Here is a 22,314-nt window from a genome sequence, read left to right as displayed (position 1 = left end):
AAGTGACAATAGATACGCACGATACAGTTTGAGTGAACCACAGTGAAAAAATAATGTTTCGGTATGTCGCTTCATATGAACAGAAAATACAGTATATTGCATGGTCTTCATTGATTACTCCTCTTATCATGGATCCATATTCTCCATTTGTGAACTTAAAAAACATAAAATATTCAAACCAACACATCTATAGTTTCATTCCCGAAACTGAGTGACGTATACATGATGGCGTATCCCTGACAGAGTGAAGAGGAAACAAATGAATGTGACATCATACAGAATTTATTTTTTTAACATAAATGTATATGATATTAACTTCAAAATGAATCCAATTATCTGTAATGGCATATTATTATTCATTACAATTTCAAAGAACTCTTTGTCGTCATATTGATGTGTGAATTGTTTCGACTATCAATTGCATTGTTGTCTGCAGACTAGGCCTCCTGGAATGAGGAAGCGATTATGAAGTAGTTAACGAGAAGGCTCCGCCTTGTTAAATTTAAATGCGGGGAGTATGAAGACAGAAATGAAAAGAAATATCAAACTTTTATACAGGGATGTAGTCGTGCTAGGGCGCCGCCCCGGTACTTTTTTCTGCAACCTGGGAGCGCCCTGTTTCTTCATTTTTACTTTTCAAAATAATAACTGTCTTCTTATTCAACTGTGTATTTTATTATTAGTAATAATTACCTACTTACTTACTCACTTACTGGCTTTTAAGGAACCCGAAGGTTCATTGCCGCCCTCACATAAGCCCGCCATTGGTCCCTATCCTGAGCAAGATTAATCCAGTCTCTACCATCATATCCCACCTCCCTCAAATCCATTTTAATAATATTAATTACTAACAAATAATAATAATAATAATAATAATAATAATAATAATAATAATAATGATAATAATAATAATAATAATAAAATTTTCGCGATGCGCCCTGGTACTATTTTACTTACGACTATACCTCTGCTTTTATTTCAAATTCTAAACATCCTTACAGTTCCAACCATGAACAGCATAAACGTTAGGGGAGAGTCGTGTAGTATCGGACATCGGGTAATATCGGACAGTGAGTTTCTTTCATCTACCACACGATGATAGTACCTGATTGACATGGTTACGTTTCTGTGATGTCGCATAGAGAAACGTAACCATGTCATTCAGGTACTACCATATGGTGGTAGATGAAAGAAACTCACTGTCCGATATTACCCGATGTCTGATACTACCCGACTCTCCCCTATATACGATTATAGGATTCGATGAGTCCCTATAAACTTTATTGTAGGACAAAAAAAGCATCGTTTTGTTGTTCTTCTGTTTCGTAACAAATGCAACGAAATTAAAAAGCCACCTGTGAATTAATTTGGTAAATAAATATTTTATGGTTAAAGCACAGTCTAGTATATACAGTCACGAAGCTCAATAGATAGTAAATATGCATCCATAGATAGTTGCTAACCACTAGGATCGCTACTATCGTTTCATCACAAACAATGCGAAATAGTACCGGCATAGTCTATTGTTTCTAGTACCCTCACAAACTAAAGCTTCGTGACTGTATATACTAGACTGTGGTTAAAGTAAGCTTTGATTTCTTATTCTACCAATCAGTATTGATTAGTAATATTATATCTTAACTGTAGGCTTAAGTATAAAAGGACTATAGTAAGTGAGCGTGCTGGGTTAGATACGTAGCAATTTGTATGTAGAACTTGTATTTTTTTGTGAAAGCTTAGTTATTTTACAGCCTTAGATAATCACGTAGGCTACGGAAAATAATATAAAACTTACACTGCTTTACAAAACGGTCTGAATCAGGTTATGGATTCTATTATTTCTAATAATCATCTACTTTAAAATATCCACAATTACATGAGCGAATTTCAAGACGTTGGTAGCCCTGGAGAGAGTGAAAGTTTTGCTTATCCACTTTTGCTATTCTTATCTACAAATCTGACGCAAACAGCAAGGGCAACACAGTCAATCCAAAAAGGCAAAACACTAAATTCACATAATGGATGTTTAGAAACTTTTCAGATAATAATCATAGATAATTGAGGGCTTCAGGTGAACAAAGACAGACTTCCTCGTTTTCAACTGCTGAGGCCATTAATTTCCTGTTTATCTGAACTAGTGACAGTGATATTCAATGCAGACAAACTACTTTCGTGCTGTCACTATCAAATACGTGTATTTCATTCACATGCAACGAGGAAACGGTATTGGGCTTCCGTTTAGCTGGCTGTCTTTAGCGATTTATTTTAAGGCTGTCCTTAAAATCTACTAAAAATTAGCGAAGCTGCAAAAGAAATGCGGAGTCGAAATCTCTATCGATTTGAAATATTATCGTGTTACGAGGACTTTGCTTAGGAAGCAAAAGAAATAGAGATACACAGAAGGCATTGCATATAAACTCTACTAGTGACTTGTGCAGCAAATGCTGCAAACTAAGTTCATTAGACGTTCAAATAAACATTTTTCGGATTGATTTTCAATGAAGAATACCAGACATTCTGAACGTTATTTGCTTCCATAATAATGAAACATACTCTCTCTCGACCCAATACTGAAGAGAAACACGCATATAAATATCTACACCACACCGCCATTAAATATATGAAAAAGAACCAACTCCACCCACTTGATTAATAACTATAAAAATATTTGATTTTTAATAATATTATTATCTTACGTAAGTTTTATAGCTTTCAGTAACATATACTATATAGCCGCCACTCAGTAAAACATAGAAATCAAAATCTAATTTAAGTTATTCTCTACATCTACTTATATAACCCCAAAACGTTTCACTTTCAAATCATCAATATAGCATTAATATGTATAATTAATGAAAAATAATCACATCATGGCATTAACTACAATAATATTTCATTTTTAATGGTAATAATGTCATCAAACCACCTCAAGTTTTGTAGTTTTTAATATCCAATACATAGCTGTACCCAGAAAATTACACAGCACAGAATCGAACCTGTAAATTATTTTTAGTAAGTTAAGTTTTTAATAACCAATTTAATTTTAGCTCTAAATATGTCAGCATTCTTGCAGATCATGGCCTTCGTGTAATATTGTTTACTGTAGTGTGTGTTTTGTTTTATTCTGAAATGCGATTAGCTAGTTCTCAAAACTGACGACAGATGGATTTTGGAAAATAGGAAAACTATGTTGAAAAATTGACATTTCACTGAAAACTACTATTTTTCTGAAAAACTTTGAGTTCCAAGCTTCAAAATGAGGCGTCATTTATTAAAATCCATTCAGCCGTTTTCCCGTAATTTCCATTACCAGTTCAAATTATATATATATAGATTATTGCTCTGTTATCATCACACCATACAGCTTGTTCGTGTACGTATGTCTTCAATAAACTACAAGTTTTTATTCCATGTAAAGGAGAAATGTGTAGTTAAATGTTTCAATACATTCAATTTTCTGTTTTGTATCTGTATTTATAACAACATATTATATTTATATTTATAATGAAATTGATACGTTTTTTGTTAACACAATATGAAACGTAACTGGCCGTATATATCGATTGTAACAATGACAACATCCATGGATAATAAGGAAGGCTGTGGCATACCATATTATAAACTGCAGTTTCACTAATTTCTTGTAGTGTTCTTATTAATGTTGTAAAATAAAATTATATGAATAACTTAAAATCAATTCATATTAAATAATAACGTGAACGTGTTATAAAAGTCGTATCTACACGTTTAAAAAAAACTAATCTCAGGAAAATAACTTCCCACCTCGCCATGTTTGCTAAAGTCCTCGCAAAACGATATAATTTCGTATCGGAATTTCTTTTGTAGCCTAGTGTACTAAAAAACTGCAACATTTAACCGATATAGTAAAAGAACGCAATTTAGCCAACTGTACATCACAGTGTTCCAGACATTAATATATTTCTTCCGAGGTCATTCACATCTACACAACGCATTGGCCTCTCATAAGAGATTTCTGGTCAGTGATTCTAAACTTCCTTTAACATTGTCTTATTTGAATGCACTGCTGGTTAAATGACACGAGGAGAATGTACTTAGAAACCCTTCAAAAACTAATAATTAGCTATATTGTAATACCTATGTCGCTTTTTTAAATCGGTTATTCAGAAAGGCTTTTCAATTATCATGTTATCTAGTACCAGTTGTATAACTTGTTGTTTAGCCAACTGTCCGAAGACAGGTCTGAATCTCACAAGTAACACCAATAAGGCATCACTCATGAGGCAACTAGACCAGGAGATTGCTTACATCGCCGACTAGCTACATATAGCCTACACTAGTTAGATTTCAGATGCATACAAACAATTGAAGGGTTCAGAGCCATAGTGGGCTAAGCGCCATTTATTAAAAACGGAGAAAGCAAGGATTAAACTTAAGTGAATACCATAGTTTAATGAAGATTGACATATCATTGAGTTTCAATGTGTATACTTCATATTACTTGCTATATGTTTCCATTGAATTATGGTAATAACTTCATTTTAACCCTTGTTTTCTACGGTTTTAGTAAATGGCGCTTGGCCCACTATGGTTCTGAACCCTTCAATTGTTCTTCCTCTGACACATATGCCTACTGCCTGATAATAGATGGACATATCAGCCAGAATCTCAATCAAAGGACATTGTATAATTTTGAAATACATAGTTTTTTAACATAAATACAAAATGAACCGTAAGTAATGAAATTATTTTCAGGGGGTTATTCTTTGAGGTATTTCAAATAAAAGAGTTTAATACAATTTTGCTCGTTTTTGCTTTCTTTTGGAGATAAAATTATTTCATATGAAACATTTCACAGCGTGTTTTGGGAAAGCCATTGATTTAATTCCCAATATGCTCAGTCAGTTTAAGACAGCAGTGTATTATGATAATAAATGATTGAAAGAATTTTAGTTTTGTCCTTTAAATGTGCAGAAATTTGATATGAATATATGTAACTTTCCGTTTTTCAGAGGAATTTTACAATGTTTCATTTGTTCGAATCAAATTTCTGCACATTTAAAGGGCAAAACTAAAATTCTTTCAGTCATTTATTATCATAATACACTGCTCTCTTAAATTGACTGAGCATATTGGGGATTAAATCAATGACTTTCCCAAAACATGCTACGAAATGTTTAATTTAAAACAATTTTTATCTCGAAAAGGGAGCAAAAGCGAGCAAAACTGTATGAAACTTTTTTGTTTGAAATATCTCAAAGAATAACCCCTGAAATTAATGACATTACTTACGGTTCATCCTATATATTACAAACGATTACAATAAAGCAATAGTTATCTGATGCTTATTTTATGTGAAATTAATAACTTAATTATATGAAGAGTTCGCGGGAAAAACGATGAATGTCACAGTTTTGTTAAGGTTGATGTCATTATCTAATTCAATGGATCACTGCGAAATTTAATGTTGTTCTTATGAAAAATGGTAGACAGGAGAATTATCACCACGAATACAGCAATCCTTTCCTTTATTTTCTATAGAAACAGCACTACATCTTGCAGTTATAGACTCAATTAGATCATTATCTAATCCTTAACAGAAATGTGACATTCATCGTTTTTCCCGCGAACTCTTCTATCGGCATTACTAAAATGATTTTATGCCTATATGCAATCCAAAAATGAAAGTTCATCTTCTTGTCCGGGTGCACATTCGTGTTAAATGATTTCATTTACGTGTTTATCTTGAATAATAGTTGAAGAAAAATACTATAACATTAATGTAATTTGTAACATGCGTAATGCACACTCAGGACGTATGTGTCGCATTAAAAATCATCGGTTTTTCATTCCGAATCTAAGAATTTTATAAATGTATTTTTACACTGCACAAAAATATGAAAACAATCCTGGTATATGCCGGATTGGAAATTTACATACCATGACTCATCACCGCCTCAATCACCAATATCATAAACATTGATCAAAATCGAAAATCAGTTATACATGAACAACACACGACAATAGAAGCAGAAACGCAATAACAGTCAACCAAAAATCCTACACATGCGATGTAACCATAGAAACGTGTATAAACAAACTTAACAAAAAAAAAAAGTCTTGACGAGCGTCACATAATCAAGGAGTCGTGATTAAGATTGATCGTCATGTGTTACAATAGCGTTATGCTTTTGTTGATGCCAGACTTCTGCAGACTCATCAGTTTCCGTAGCGTGCAGTATTGTTGTACTATGACTAATACTCATCTCTCTTTCTCTTTCTTTATGTAAACCGATTTTTTTTTTGCTTTCATTTTCTCTGCTTGTACAAATAATACTCGCCATTGAAGAGTCTCGACACACCTAAATGATGTTACGTAATTGTTATAGCTGTGGGCTATCTCAGTTTATAAATATAATATTACCATTTCTTCGATTGAATTCATGTTAAGCTCCTTGTGATATCTTGGTAGTGCATTCTGTCGGGTTTTCACTGTAATAATAATAATAATAATAATAATAATAATAATAATAATAATAATAATAATAATAATAATAACAAACATACCATTAATAGAGCCAAGAAAACGAAACAAGAAGTAAAAAGAAATAAAAGAAAAAGAAAAAGATTGCAAGGAGGAACAGTGGCGGATTTACAGTTCCGCCACCTTTAGACATCCGAGAATTTCCCGCCCCATTTTTCCTTAATATGTATAGCTGTCAAAAAAATTTGAAAGTTAGAATTTATAAAACAGTTATATTACCGGTTGTTCTGTATGGTTGTGGAACTTGGACTCTCACTTTGAGAGAGGAACAGAGGTTAAGGATATTCGAGAATAAGGTTCTTAGGAAAATACTTGGGGCTAAGAGGGATGAAGTTACAGGAGAATGGAGAAAGTTACACAACGCAGAACTGCACGCATTGTATTCTTCACCTGACATAATTAGGAACATTAAATCCAGGCGTTTGAGATGGGCAGGGCATGTAGCACGTATGGGCGAATCCAGAAATGCATATAGAGTGTTAGTTGGGAGGCCGGAGGGAAAAAGACCTTTGGGGAGGCCGAGACGTAGATGGAAGGATAATATTAAAATGGATTTGAGGGAGGTGGGATATGATGGTAGAGACTGGATTAATCTTGCTCAGGATAGGGACCGATGACGGGCTTACGTGAGGGCGGCAATGAGCCTCCGGGTTCTGTAAAAGCCATTTGTAAGTAAGTAAGTAAGAAAGGAATAATAGTGGCATCCCATTTTATGGGACAGATGTTTTATTTAACGATGATCAAGTCATAATTTCCAATTCAGAGGATAATTTACAAAGAGGATATCATATATTAAATAAAATAATGAAAGGTTTTGGGATGAAAATTTCAGCACAAAAATCAAAAGTAATGGCATTTTTAGGACAAGACCCAGTCAGAAGTAAGATAATACACAATAACCAATGCCTCGAACAAGTACAAAATTTCAACTATCTGGGTTGGGAAATATCTTATCAAAATGACAAAGCTGTGAACAAGAAAATTACCAAATTTACACAAATTCTAGGAATAATAAACACATTAAAAGCTAAATTAGTATAAAAATCTACAAGAATAAAAATATATAATACACTAGCATTACCATCCCTTTTATACGGAAGCGAGATTTGGACATTAAAGAAAAAAAGACATGAACAGAATCAAAGCAACGGAAATGAAATTTTTAAGGAGGACAGCAGGATATACTCTTTTAGACCGAAAAAGGAATGAAGAAATTTTAGAACAATTAGAAGTAGAGTCAGTAGAAGAAAAAAATCATCAGATACAAATTCAATTGGTTAGATCATGTAAGAAGAATGGAAAATTCAAGAATTCCAAAAATTATGATGCAGTATAAACCTAGAGGACATCGTCGACCAGGAAGACCTTTTAGAAGACTGCTAGATGGGGCCGAAACAGGTCTATAGAGGCCTAATTCGTGAAGGATGATGATGATTTATTTAAACACTAGCCGTACCCGTGCGCTCCGCTGCACCTGTTAGAAATAAATATAAAGTAATTACATAATTAAAATAGGACGTTTGATCCAGGCAACAACTTTTACAACAGCGCAAGATAATCTGCTTCGCTCATTACCAAATTTTCTTTTGCATTGCATTTATTGCATATATATTTTAAGTATTTTAACACGATTCAATTGAGCATAGTTAAAATTTGAATTATAAAATAATGGATTGCTAAGCTAACGTACTATTACTGCATACTAAATCAATACACTCTCGTTGTTCGTTAATTCTCTGAGATTAAAATGAGTATACATAAATATTATTTTAAGAAATACAGAAAACGAATGTACAAAATAGCCTATCAAATTTTCTGTGCATAAGAAGGTATTTTAATCTTACCTGTCCTCGATTTACTCAGACGTTACTGTAATAACATTATAGCATTATGTCCATCTAGAGAAACCACACTTTCCAATGGTGAAATAATAATTAATTATACAAATCGGTTAATTTAGCTTCTGATATCACTTCATACAAACACAGAAACATTCTCTGTAGGCTATGTTTAATAGCTTTCGATTGTTGATGGCCAAGGCCCCTGTTTCGATTGTTGTTGTCCAAGGCCCCTTATAGACGAAGTCATTTGTTTTTAATTCATTGCACCGTCTTAGATGGCGTTAATTTAATTTTAAAACTCATTTATCTCATTAAATATCAGTCCTATCAAAATTTTGTAAAGAATAAAACTTATCGAAAATCATTTTTAAAGAAACTTTTGTTATGTAACATTTTTTATAAAATCAATAATAAGCGAGATATTTCGATTTATTTAATTCAGGCCCCCTTATAACCCCCCTTTTAAATAAAGTATTTTGAATGCCATGTAGCCTAAAATCTAAGTTACAACGAACTTAATTTATATTCCAATTTTCATATAAATCGGTTCAGCCATTATCGCGTGAAAAGGTAACAAACATACAGACAGACATACAAACAAACATTTCAAAAATGCGATTTTCGGTTTCAGGGTTGTTAATTATATATGTTAGGACCAATTATTTTTGGAAAATCGAAAATTACCAGAAAAATTTCGGCTGCAGATTTATTATTAGTATAGATTTTGTCGCCACAAAAATTTGGCGCTTTAGGCCTCTGCCTACTCTTTCGATGACCCCTGAGGAATAGTACATAATTCCGTTGACTGCAATAGCAGCAGGCCTGAATAATGATCTCGAAGGACAATAAATATGGCTCGTAAATAAACGGAGACAAAACGCTTTGTATTTAGTACGGCACCTCGCACCGCTTGCTTATAAGTTCCCGCCTCGTAAATCAGCGGCCGGTCGTTCTTATCGTTGGGCCGGTCGCAGTGGTGGGGGTGCTGATGACACCTGGTGGTGCCGACTGCAGCAGCCTTCAGTTGTGTGCCGGCGGCATGGCGAGTGGTGTCAACCTGTCTGTCTTCCGCGCGGTCTTTGTGATCGGCCTCCTGCGATGCGTGGCTGCAGAGGAGGCTCTGGACAAGACGTGAGTACAAGCGAATGGTTCAGTGAAAAGTGGTTCGTGTATGGCAGCAATCAAACTACATTATTACATTTTATGGCCTCGATAACAATGCTTCATATATTAAATGTATCACCAACAATCATTCTTATGATTAAAGGCTTGTTGAAGTCATTGGCAACAATGAAAAATATTATATTTTATGAATTTATAACAATGCTTCATGTATTATATGTATCGGCAACAATCATAATTACGATTAAAAGCTTGTTGGACTTATCGACAATATTTTATTGGTTTGGTAACACTGCTTCATGTATTAAATGTATCGACAACAATCAAAATTACGATTAAAGGCTTGTTGAAGTCGTTGGCAACAATGAAAAATATATTTTATGAATTTGATAACAATGCTTCATGTATTATATGTATCGGCACAATCATAATTACGATTAAAAGTTTGTTGGACTTATCGACAATAATAAAAAAAATATATTTTATTGGTTTGGTAACATTGCTTCATGTACGAAATACATTGGCAACAATCAATATTTTGACTAAAGGCATCTTGGCCTTACTGACAACAATCAAAGAATAGTATAATATTTTATTGGTTTGGTAACAATGCTTTATGTGCTAAATAGATAGACAACAATAATAATTATGATTAAAGGCATCTTGGACTTACTGACAACAATCAAAGAATAGTATAATATTTTATTGGTTTGGTAACAATGCTTTATGTGCTAAATAGATAGACAATAATAATAATTATGATTAAAGGCATCTTGGACTTACTGGCAACAATCAAAGAATATTATAATATTTTATTGGTTTGGTAACAACGCTTTATGTACTAGATATATAGACAACAATAATAATTATGACTAAAGGCATCTTGGACTTACTGACAACAATCAAAGAATATTATAATATTTTATTGGTTTGGTAACAATGCTTTATGTGCTAAATAGATAGACAACAATAATAATTATGATTAAAGGCATTTTGGACTTACTGGCAACAATCAAAGAATATTATAATATTTTATTGGTTTGGTAACAATGCTTCATGTAGGCCTATTAAACATGTTGGCAACAACCATCTGAATAGAGAGTTCTTCAACTGAAATAAAAATGTTACCTTCAATAGATGATTCCACGTTAAGAAAAAAGCATTGGTTTTATGGGCCCCATATGCTCAATGCTTTTTTCTTTGGAGCATATTAGGATAAGAGTTATAGTGACAGTTAGGGAATAATTTTATGACATAATATATTAAAAATGTATTGGTAACAATCAACTGATTACAAACAAATAAGTTGGCAACAATTATCCTGTTAGTACCTTAATGTACACGTAGGATTATGTCTCATGTGTGGCGGTCATTGGCAGCTATCAGCGAATGACAAATAGAATGGTTGGAGTAACATTTTTCATTATGACAAAAATACCAACTGCAAACAAAGAATTACGCCTACCATTTTCTTTCGCAAAGCACGCAACTCTTTGAAGTGTGACATACTGGCAATAATAAGCGAATGCTACATTTTATGTTCTAAATAAAAATATTGAATGTGTTATCTAGGCCTATATCGGTAACAATGATCTGGTCTTGTAGAAAAAATATATAATATGTGAGGGGTATGGATAACAAACAACAAGGCAGACATTTCTAGGGTAAAACATAACTTCCTTCATAAACGACATTTTGCTGACAGTCAGAAAATTCTTAACATCTGACACGTAGAAGCACGTGACAGACATTTTTGGGCTAAGAAACAATAATTATTATTCCTAAACGACGATAAAATTATGTTAGTAACAATTAGAAATAATACATTTTCAAAACTTAACGGAACAATCTGTTACCATTATACTAATAATGGACAAATTTGTAAAATTGAGGGAAGTTACTGTATAATGTGACACTGATATAAGCATTCGTAAAAATAAGCAACTAAGAAATCAGTTTTTTCGAAAGGAAAATTGTTTTAAAAATGTCAAGTTGGCAACAACCGAGCTAAGCAAATATTTAATGTGTTAAAAAGATTAATTACATTTAAAAAGATGTAAAACTTCGGATCCATTACTGAATAAAACGTCTATAAAAATAAACAAACAAAAAACAATCCGTTCTTCCATGTGTGACTATTTCGAGTAGGTTTGGATATCTACTCGAATTGGAAATGGTACCAATCATTCGGAACATATGCAGAGGTTGGATGCCATCTTTGAGTTGGTACTTTTTCAGTACTCTCAATTGCTCCAAAATTATACGATAACATAATATTAAAACAGGCTAAATTGTGATTATAAAACCTTTTAGAAGAGACTCAATGTGCCATTAAAAAAGATTGAATTAATAGGTCTATGGATATTATTTTCGCCTTAAAATTAATTCTAGAAAAGAGCTGCGAATGCAGTCTTCCTAATTATCCATTGTTAATCGATTTCGAAAAAGCATATAACAGTATAAATGCTACTAAGGTATGGAAAATTATAGTCTAATTATGAGACGAAAACACTCTACCACAATATTAATAAATGCTATTCGAAAATTGTATAAAATTCCTGTATTTCAGTCGAAGTTGTAAACAACAAAATATGAAATTCATATCGCACAAATGAAGGAGTAACACATACAGTACAACATTACAAACCCTATCATAATATACTGATGGCCAAATGACTTATAAGAACAGGGGATGATTTACAATGAACAACATATTTCATTTAAATACTAGAATTGACAAAAAGTTCATGACAATCTCCTAAAGTCATAAAGATTTTCCACAAGAAATTTAAAGAGTAAAACTATAAATTAAAATTTGTCTTTGTCTCTCAATTTCTGAACAAAGAAATGACAATGACTTCAAAATAAAAAAGAGCTGTATTTCGAAAAACAAATGTCTACAAATACAAAACTATGTTCACATAGGTTTAACATAACTTAAAAACCAACTCTTACATATCGTGTTTTTTCTGGGTATATGAAGTATGGATTTAACATTATCATAAGAAACCTATGTATAAAAACAATTTGTAAAACAAGAGAAAATCATTTATGGTTGCTAAGTCAAAGTCCGATGTTCACTTGTTTTACAAATTGTCAAAGCCTGCTAATTTCTAAACGTGGTCCACTGATTAAGTTATTTCTTCATTGTTTTTATATATTGTTTTCTTATGGAAATGTTAAATCCCTTTATCCTATACCCAGAAAAACATAAAGTAGCTATATGAATGTACTCATAAAGAAATGGAAATAAACACCTAATGGCAGAACAAAAACAAATATACTGTAAATATAACAACTTGTTTTAGCTTTGATTCTTGAATAATTTGTCTCTGATTCGTCTATTAAATCTGACGATTTTTGTTAATTTTTTTTGTATTCATTATACCAAGAACTTTTGAAACAGAATTTTACTCTTTTCTGTACAGATATGGAAATAAATTTTGGAGCGCTCTTATTGTATGTTACAACACCCTGCGCATGTGCGGTAAATAAGAGCCCCTGTATATATGCTACTTGTGGACAGTCGTGTGAAATTGTTCCCGACATAGCCTACAGGTGGACTCCCATGAAGACTTGCTCCAAATTTTAATTCCGTATCTGTACATAAAGCAGAAAACACACAAAATATAATAATTATAAATAATACAACATGGTGTATACCTGGAAGAATGACTATCGATCGATCGAAAAAGGGAAGCTGTGGGCATTAAACATTTATATTTTGTTATGTTGTTTCCAAAGACCGCAAGACTGCGCTCCAAAATTTATTTCCATATCTGTACAGAAAAGAGCCATGTATTGTGGGTCCCTATCACCACGGCATGGCGCGTCCTCAGGTTGCGGATAGAGGAGACGGCCTCCAGATATGGAGGGTAGCTGCGAATATATTGAATAAGCAGTCGTGGACAGCCGATAAGGGGTGGTCCTCCAGCTTGGGGGTTGGGCGAAGGGCTAACAACCCATCACCGTAAAAAACAGCTTATTACGTATCCCTATAATAAGCCTCGGAATAGGACTGATTCTCTGGCACGACCACAGCAAAGGAATAAGGATTTGAGATTTGGCACTTGGAACGTAACTAGTCTTTATAGAACAGGAGGGGTAACATTAGTAGCAAAAGAACTAGCTAGATATAGAATAGACTTCGTAGGAGTACAAGAGGTTAGGTTAGATGGGAATGGCATATCACAAATAGGAGATTATTTGTTGTATTATGGGGAAGGAAACAATAATCACCAATTAGGAACAGGATTCTTTGTTCATAAAAGAATAAAATCAGCAGTAAAAAAGGTCGAATTTATCAGTGACAGGTTATCATATTTAGTACTTAAGGGTAGATGGTGCGACATCATAGTTATAAATGCTCACGCCCCTACAGAAGAGAAAGACGACCATATAAAGAATAGCTTCTATGAGGAATTGGAACATACTTTTGATCAGTTCCCTAGATATCACATGAAAATTTTATTGGGGGATTTCAATGCTAAAGTAGGACGGGAGGATATTTTTAGACCAACTATTGGAAAAGAGAGCCTACACGCAATTAGTAGTGACAATGGAGTTAGATTAGTCAACTTTGCCACATCGAAAAATTTAATTGTCAAAAGTACAACATTCCCCCATAAGGATATACATAAATATACTTGGACTTCTCCAGATGGATTGACACACAACCAAATAGATCACATCTTGATAGATAAACGGAGACATACTAGTATAGTAGATATTCGAACTTTCAGGGGTGCAGACTGTAATTCTGACCATTATTTGGTGATTGGAGAATTAAGAGAAAGATTATCAGTAGCCAAGCGAGTAGAGCAACAAGTTAATATTACTAAATTCAATATTTTGAAATTAAAGGACGAGGAAGCTAAGCAAAATTATCAGGTCGAAATTTCGAATAGGTTTGCCACTTTAGAAAGTTCCGACGAAGTTGAGAAAGAATTAGATGTTAATAGCGTGTGGGAAAATATCAGAGATAGTATCAAAATTGCAGCTGAGCAGAGCATAGGTTATTATGAAACTAAGAAAAAGAAACCGTGGTTTGATGAAGATTGTTGCATGGTAGTAGAAAGAAGGAAACAGGCAAAATTGAAATTCTTACAGGATCCAGTTGAGGAGAAGAGAGATAATTATTTCAATGAAAGACGGGAAGCAAGTCGTACACTTAGGAATAAAAAGAGAGGTTACTTGAAGGAAAAACTGAATGAGGTAGAAACAAATAGTAAGAATAAAAACATTCGAGATTTATATAAGGGTATAAAGGAATTTAAGAACGGATATCAGCCAAGGGTAAACGTTATCAAGGATGAGAATGGTGACTTGCTTGCAGACTCTCCATCAATCCTAAACAGATGGAAAAACTATTTTGCGCAACTACTAAATGTACATAGGCCAAATAGAAATGATCGGGACGAAATTGAAATACAAACTGCTGAGCCATTTATACCCGAACCCACGCTTACAGAAGTCGAAATTGCGATAGAAAATCTGAAAAAGTACAAGTCTCCAGGTATCGATCAAATTCCAGCAGAATTAATACAAGAGGGTGGGAGTGCATTATATAGCGAAATTTATAAACTTGTACTTGCTATTTGGGAAAAGGAAATTGTACCAAAACAATGGAAGGAGTCCATAATTGTACCTATTTTTAAAAAGGGGGACAAAACCAACTGTGGTAACTTTCGAGGAATATCACTTTTGTTGACGTCGTACAAAATTTTGTCCAATATTCTTTTGAGAAGATTAACTCCGTACGTAGATGAAATTATTGGGGATCATCAGTGCGGTTTTCGGCGTAATAGATCGACTATTGATCAGATTTTTTGTATTCGACAGATAATGGAGAAAAAATGGGAGTATAAGGGTACAGTACATCAGTTATTCATAGATTTCAAAAAGGCTTATGACTCGGTTAAGAGGGAAGTATTATATGATATTCTTATTGAATTTGGTATTCCCAAGAAACTAGTTCGATTAATTAAAATGTGTCTCAGTGAAACGTACAGCAGAGTCCGTATAGGTCAGTTTCTATCTGATGCTTTTCCAATTCACTGCGGGCTAAAGCAAGGAGATGCACTATCACCTTTACTTTTTAACTTCGCTCTAGAATATGCCATTAGGAAAGTTCAGGATAACAGGCAGGGTTTGGAATTGAACGGGTTACATCAGCTTCTTGTCTATGCGGATGACGTGAATATGTTAGGAGAAAATACACAAACGATTAGGGAAAACACGGAAATTTTACTTGAAGCAAGTAGAGCGATCGGTTTGGAAGTAAATCCCGAAAAGACAAAGTATATGATTATGTCTCGTGACCAGAATATTGTACGAAATGGAAATATAAAAATTGGAGATTTATCCTTCGAAGAGGTGGAAAAATTCAAATATCTTGGAGCAACAGTAACAAATATAAATGACACTCGGGAGGAAATTAAACGCAGAATAAATATGGGAAATGCGTGTTATTATTCGGTTGAGAAGCTCTTATCATCCAGTCTGCTGTCGAAAAATCTGAAAGTTAGAATTTATAAAACAGTTATATTACCGGTTCTTCTGTATGGTTGTGAAACTTGGACTCTCACTCTGAGAGAGGAACATAGGTTCAGGGTGTTTGAGAATAAGGTGCTAAGGAAAATATTTGGGGCTAAGCGGGATGAAGTTACAGGAGAATGGAGAAAGTTACACAACACAGAACTGCACGCATTGTATTCTTCACCTGACATAATTAGGAACATTAAATCCAGACGTTTGAGATGGGCAGGGCATGTAGCACGTATGGGCGAATCCAGAAATGCATATAGAGTGTTAGTTGGGAGACCGGAGGGAAAAAGACCTTTAGGGAGGCCGAGACGTAGATGGGAGGATAATATTAAAATGGATCTGAGGGAGGTGGGGTATGATGATAGAGACTGGATTAATCTTGCACAGGATAGGGACCGCTGGCGGGCTTATGTGAGGGCGGCAATGAACCTTCGGGTTCCTTAAAAGCCATTTGTAAGTAAGTAAGTACAGAAAAGAGTAAAATCAACAAGATTAAAATGAGTCAGAAAACCTTATGCCACAGTCTAGTATATACAGTCACGAAGCTTGAGTTTATGAGGGTACTAGAAACAATAGACTGTGCAGGTACTATTTCGCATTGTCTGTGATGAGGCGATAGTAGCGATCCTAGTGATTAGCAACTATTTATGGTTACATATTTACTACGTATTGAGCTTCGTGACTGTAGCCTATATACTAGACTGTGCTTATGCTCTGTAGATATTCAACTGCGGTGTTGAAATTCTCGATGTTGCCGGGGTAATTGCACAGCTTTCTTTCTTCATATTCCAGTTTCGTACGCAATTCAGAACTGTGGCGCTGGGGGCACGCTTCAGGGTTTAAAAATAGATTCATTCATGTTTTACTATTCGTAAATCGCTTTCTTTATTCGAGTTGAAAATATGCCCATTAAATTTACTTTATTAGTAGTACAGTAATGGTAGAAATATTAGAGATTATCAAAATAAATGGTGCAGTCAAATTAAAAGAAAGACATCTGGTTGTCTACCACGGCAAGAATTTTATTAGGAACTGGTTGAAAGACGGGATATTGGACAACCGAAGAAAAGATGGCGGGAACCTTTAGTTCGTAACGAGATAAAGCCCAACTCTTCTATTGGAAGAAGAAGAAGAAGAAGAAGAAGAAGAAGAAGAAGTAGATTATTAGTTGTTAGAAATCATTCCGCTCATTTAACCTTTTACATGAATGTTCCCAAAGTCGAGATCTTTTTAAGTGGCTTTCTCGAACCCTAAAACGGTTGGTTCATAACATCTCATCAAAATTCTTAATCCCGTTTTCTACATAGAAATGAGACCTGGAATCCAAGAGGGGCCCAAGTCCATTTCATCAAACTTTTGGAAAATTGAAAAAAAGTGTTTGCTGTTGCTACAAAATGCCTCTGACTAATTATTCTTTTGTTTCGTAAGTACATCTCCATTACATCTTTCATATAACCATGGCAACAAGCTTCTAAATTATTTTGCATGAGAAATAAATTCTGAAAGTGATTAAATATAGGGCCTCTCTTGGATTCCGAGTCTCAATTAAAAAATAGGGTCTATGTACACGAATTGATATATTTAATATAGCGAAGGGTTAAGGCTGGTTCACAATAAGCCGGGAACGGAAACGACAAGAGAACGAGAACGGAAATATTGTTAAAATAAATGTATTTAAATGTGAGGATTCACAATAGTTAATTGTGAATTCTCACATTTAAAATATGTATTTTAACAATATTTCCGTTCTCGTTGTCGTTTCCGTTCCCAGTTTATTGTGAACCAGCCTTTAAAATATCATCCGAAAAGAACAAAATCTAAGATGGCTTTCATTTAATGCAGTGGTGGGCAAAACGAACGCAACCCACAAGACAGACTGTGGGAGGGGTTGCACTCTACAGTGCAGTGACGGATTTACAGACAGTTTCGCAACTACACTCCTACCTACAATATGTAATTAGGATAGTCAATTCACGTGATATTTAATTAATCATTTTTCAAAGCAATTTCATCGAAATTGAGAATTATATATCTGTGCATGCTATTTTCAGTTGCGCAAGGAGATGAGCATCGCTTAAGCGGGATCTGTGGCTGGACTTTATAAATTTCATTTTAGAAAGCAGCTGTTCGCACTGGTAGGTTGATGAATACATACCGTCATTTCCCATAAATATAGTCCACGATAGAACCATTCAAAGATCATTGTAGAAGTAACATAGACCTTCGTAGATAGCTGCAGTGACTTGAATTCAAACTTACAGTACAACAAGAATATAGCCTAGATAAACGAGGTAGCCTACTACGTTATGGAGTACAAAATTTGAATAGTTGTATCGTGGACAATAGTTATGTTCCAGGACCATAGTTATGGGAAATGACGGTACTCATTATTTTTGAAGCAAACTGTCTAAGCAGTGGATATGTAGTACTGGACATCTTTTAAAAAATTTTAGCCCCCAGTAGACCTTCACATTCTGCTTTCAAGAAGCCATCATTCTGCAAATCCAGTACCTCTAACTGCGATTCTGGGATAACATTTTCAATTTAAACATGAAAAGGAGTGGCAAAAATATTGAAATCTTTCTCCATCCTTTGAAAATCACTGAATCTGTGTTCTTTGAACTCGTATAACAGGTGATCTATTTTAAGAATGTAGCCTTATTTAAGTTCACGTCCTGAATATTTGTAACTGATCCTAAACATGAGAAATGAAAGAACCGCCTTTCATGTAAGTGTGATATCCTCTCGATTCATATGATTCTGCGAAAGACATTGTATCACTAATGAAGCTCCGAAGTACAGCAATCCAGTATAATCCGCCACGTACACGCGCAGTATTTTCATGGAGTGGGGGAAGGGGAAGGTAGGGGGTAAGTTTGATGCTTCGCTGAGGTCTGACGTCACTGCGGCAATGCCGCAGGAATGCCCGCCATTGATTTAATGGTTTCGTTACAATCATATTACGGTAATCTAAAATCCCACTATAACTTCACATACACACTGCTGTTATCTGTGTGCGTGTGAATCTGAAAAATGATTCATTACTAAATACATAATAGGCCTAAATAAACTTTTTAGTGCCTATGCATGCTAAAATAAATTGTGTCATAGTACACAGCTCCTTTATCTTTAAAATTAATGAAGAGAGATAAAAAAGTAGCCTTCACATTTGTCAGTGCATGTGGACAACTTTAAAGTCAATTTCATTACAAGAAAGCCTGTGTAAATGGTGACATGTTGCTCGTATTTTGACATATTTTTCTGATAAGCATAGCCATTATCTGCTGAAATATAAACTGTTCTTTAACATCAGTACATCACCGTGCAGTACTGTTACAATGTAATATTTTCCTGGTCGCATGGTACATCACGGGGCTTAGTTTTCCTATACACCTCGAGCAAGCAATTGTTTTCCTCAGCCCCCTCAGTTTCAATCGTTGGCCCTGGCCATGAATTAGCAACGAAGGCTACGGCTTGAATCTTGCTCAGCGATCTTTTATTGATATTGGACATGTTTAAGCTACTGGAAAACCTGGGTACTGACGCAATAATACGTGACAATGAAGATAAACTGAGCTGAAGCCACAGAATCACGTTAAAATATATTTCAGTCGGAATTTAGCTTCTGTCTTTTGTGTTTTTTCATGCTTATCGTGAAAAGATGATAAGCTGTTCAGTTTTATTGTTGTTATGCAAAGAGATAGAGATTTTCAAACTGCGTTATTGAGGAAAATAATTACAAAATTAAATTTAAAATCCTGTCACAGCATATTTTTACACCATTTTATTTACCTCCAATCATTTGGGAGAAGAATTTCAATGGTGAGTAGAAAAAAATATAGATTGAGATTTTTTTTTATTGCTGTTCATGAATAAGGAATCACAGTAGACAGTTTTTGCCAGACTGGTTTTCGTTTACGGTAAACAGTAAAGACATATGAACGATGTTCTACGCATGCGTTTATCGTGAAACTTTTCGTTAGCAGAATGGCGCAGGAAAGGCTACGTTTCAACATTAATGATGACTTAGTATTAATGTGTGAAATAATTGCAACTAATCCCTATGAAAACTTAAATCTGTGGAAAGATATTCATGAGGAAACAGTGACTGCAACTGGAAAACCTTTCTCACTGCGAGCCATAAAAGAGTACATGGATCATCTTATCAAAACATGGAGGAAATCTGACACTGCAAATTTTACGCAAGTAAGTATAAAAGTAAAATATAAAATAAAAATATTTCTTCCATTAAAGACGAAAGTAATGTAACGTACAAAGCAAGAAATAAAACAGCTCCACAACAATTCAACAATGATCTTAGCTTATCACGGTGTAATGTAATTATGACATGAATAAACAAGCATAATTATTTAAGATGGTAGATTTTCGCAATCGCGATAAATGCGAAGTGTGTCCAAATTCTGCCAAAGTAAGTAATTTGATGTTTAAAAACATGTTAAGTATTAATGTAGTTTTTTAATCATCGATAATATGCGGAATGTATGCTTTTTTTCCATTTTCCTTGTCTTTATTGTATTCGGTGACAGATGAATGGACAAAAACTACTTTTATGACAAACCCCGCTATTGTACTTACAGTATTCGGTCATATGACATAATTTACGGTAACAAGATACATGTTACGGCAAAAACTGTCTAATGTTAGGACATTGAATCTAAATAAATGTTCGTTTTGAGGTGAAAGAAGAGATGTGAGAAGGGTAGCCTGATCGTAGGGGTCGTTAAGACAGTTATTCTATTCTTAAGTCGAACATCTTTTTATAGTTATAAATGGCCGAATCTCTCTGTTCTGATAAGGAAGGCAATGTCAACCCCATAAATTCTGTCTAAGGAGATATTCAGTATCATTAGAGTGCAGGCCTAAGAAGAATTATTGATTGCGAAAGTTTCTGTATGGAGAAGAATTCGTGTTTCCTTATCGATGATGTTCTAACATAATGAAATGCTGATGGACAAATTTCCATGTTCATCATCATCATCATCATCATCATCATCATCATCATCAAAGTCCACACCTGTGGAGTAACGGGTAGCGCGTCTGGTCGCGAAACCAGGTGGCCCGGGTTCGATTCCCGGTTGGGACGAGTTATCTGGTTGAGATTTTTTCCGGGGTTTTCCCTCAACCCAATATGAGCAAATGCTGGGTAACTATCGGTGCTGGACCCCGGACTCATTTCACTGGCATTATCACCTTAATCTCATTCAGATGCTAAATAACCTAAGTTGTTGATAAAGCGTCGTAAAATAACCTACTAAAAATCATCATCTTCATTATCATCATTATTTTAATAATTATTATCATTACTACCATTATCATCATCATTATGAATATTACTGTCATCGTTGCAATCATCACCGTCATCATCATCATTTTCAACATCATCACCACCATAACCGTCATTAGTGTCATTACCATCGTGGACATTACCACCATTGTCGTCATCATTATCAGCATAATCATTTACATAATCATCATCATCATTATCATTATAGTCAACATCATGATCATAATCACCATCGAGATCATCATTATCATCGCCTCTTCAATACTTTAGCTGTTATCATCACCACTTTCTAAATCATTCATTACTTCATCCCTTTATCATCGTTGCAATAATCATCATTTTCATTATCATTGTCTCCATCATCATCATCATCATCATCATCATCATCATCATCAGAGTTAGGGCACATAATTATATCCTATGGTAGTGAGCTTCCTTCCAATAATTTATTATCATAACATGAATCTTAGTAACTTTATCTGCCCCATCTATCCCTGCCTTTTTGTCATTTAGTGGAATGCATTTGGTTTGTTTGAGAAATATAGAGATGGTTAGACTATTATAAAACTTTTTAGGCCTATTTATATATTCATTAATAAAAGAGTCTTCCTGTATTATACAGGGTGGAAGTAATATAACTTGCAGATTTTAACAGCTTATTCTTTGGATAGAGAGCAACAAAAATTTGCAATGCATTATTATTCCGAAATGAATACCTTTCTAAAAAAATAATTCTCCTGTAATTGTGTATTTATTCTTAAAAAGGTCTTCCTGCATTATACAGGGTGGAAGTAATAAAAATCTGCATATTTTAACAACTTATTTCTTAAATAGGGCACAAAAAAAATTCCAATACCATATTATTCCGAAATGAATACCTTTCTAAAAAAATAATTCACCTGTAATTGTGCATTTCTTCTTAAAAAAAGTCTTCCTATATTGTACAGGGTGGAAGTAATATAACTGTGCAGATTTTA

At 34.2% G+C, this 22,314-nt stretch overlaps 1 protein-coding gene across 1 annotated transcript in view; it reads left to right on the top strand.

Moving 5' to 3' along the window:
* The first annotated feature begins 9,327 nt into the window (after positions 1-9,327).
* The window catches only part of LOC138712401 (pH-sensitive chloride channel 2-like), a 99,698-nt gene continuing 86,711 nt past the window's right edge, over positions 9,328-22,314 (top strand). Inside the window, exon 1 of the mRNA XM_069844171.1 lies at positions 9,328-9,495. Coding sequence (XP_069700272.1) covers positions 9,353-9,495 — 143 coding nt within the window. The 5' untranslated portion in view covers positions 9,328-9,352. The remainder of the gene's footprint in view (positions 9,496-22,314) is intronic.

This window comes from Periplaneta americana, chromosome 2 (genome assembly GCF_040183065.1).
Source record: "Periplaneta americana isolate PAMFEO1 chromosome 2, P.americana_PAMFEO1_priV1, whole genome shotgun sequence".
NCBI lineage: Eukaryota > Metazoa > Arthropoda > Insecta > Blattodea > Blattidae > Periplaneta > Periplaneta americana.
The sequence above is the reverse complement of the archived record's forward strand: the minus strand, read 5'-3'. Positions and strand labels throughout refer to the sequence as shown.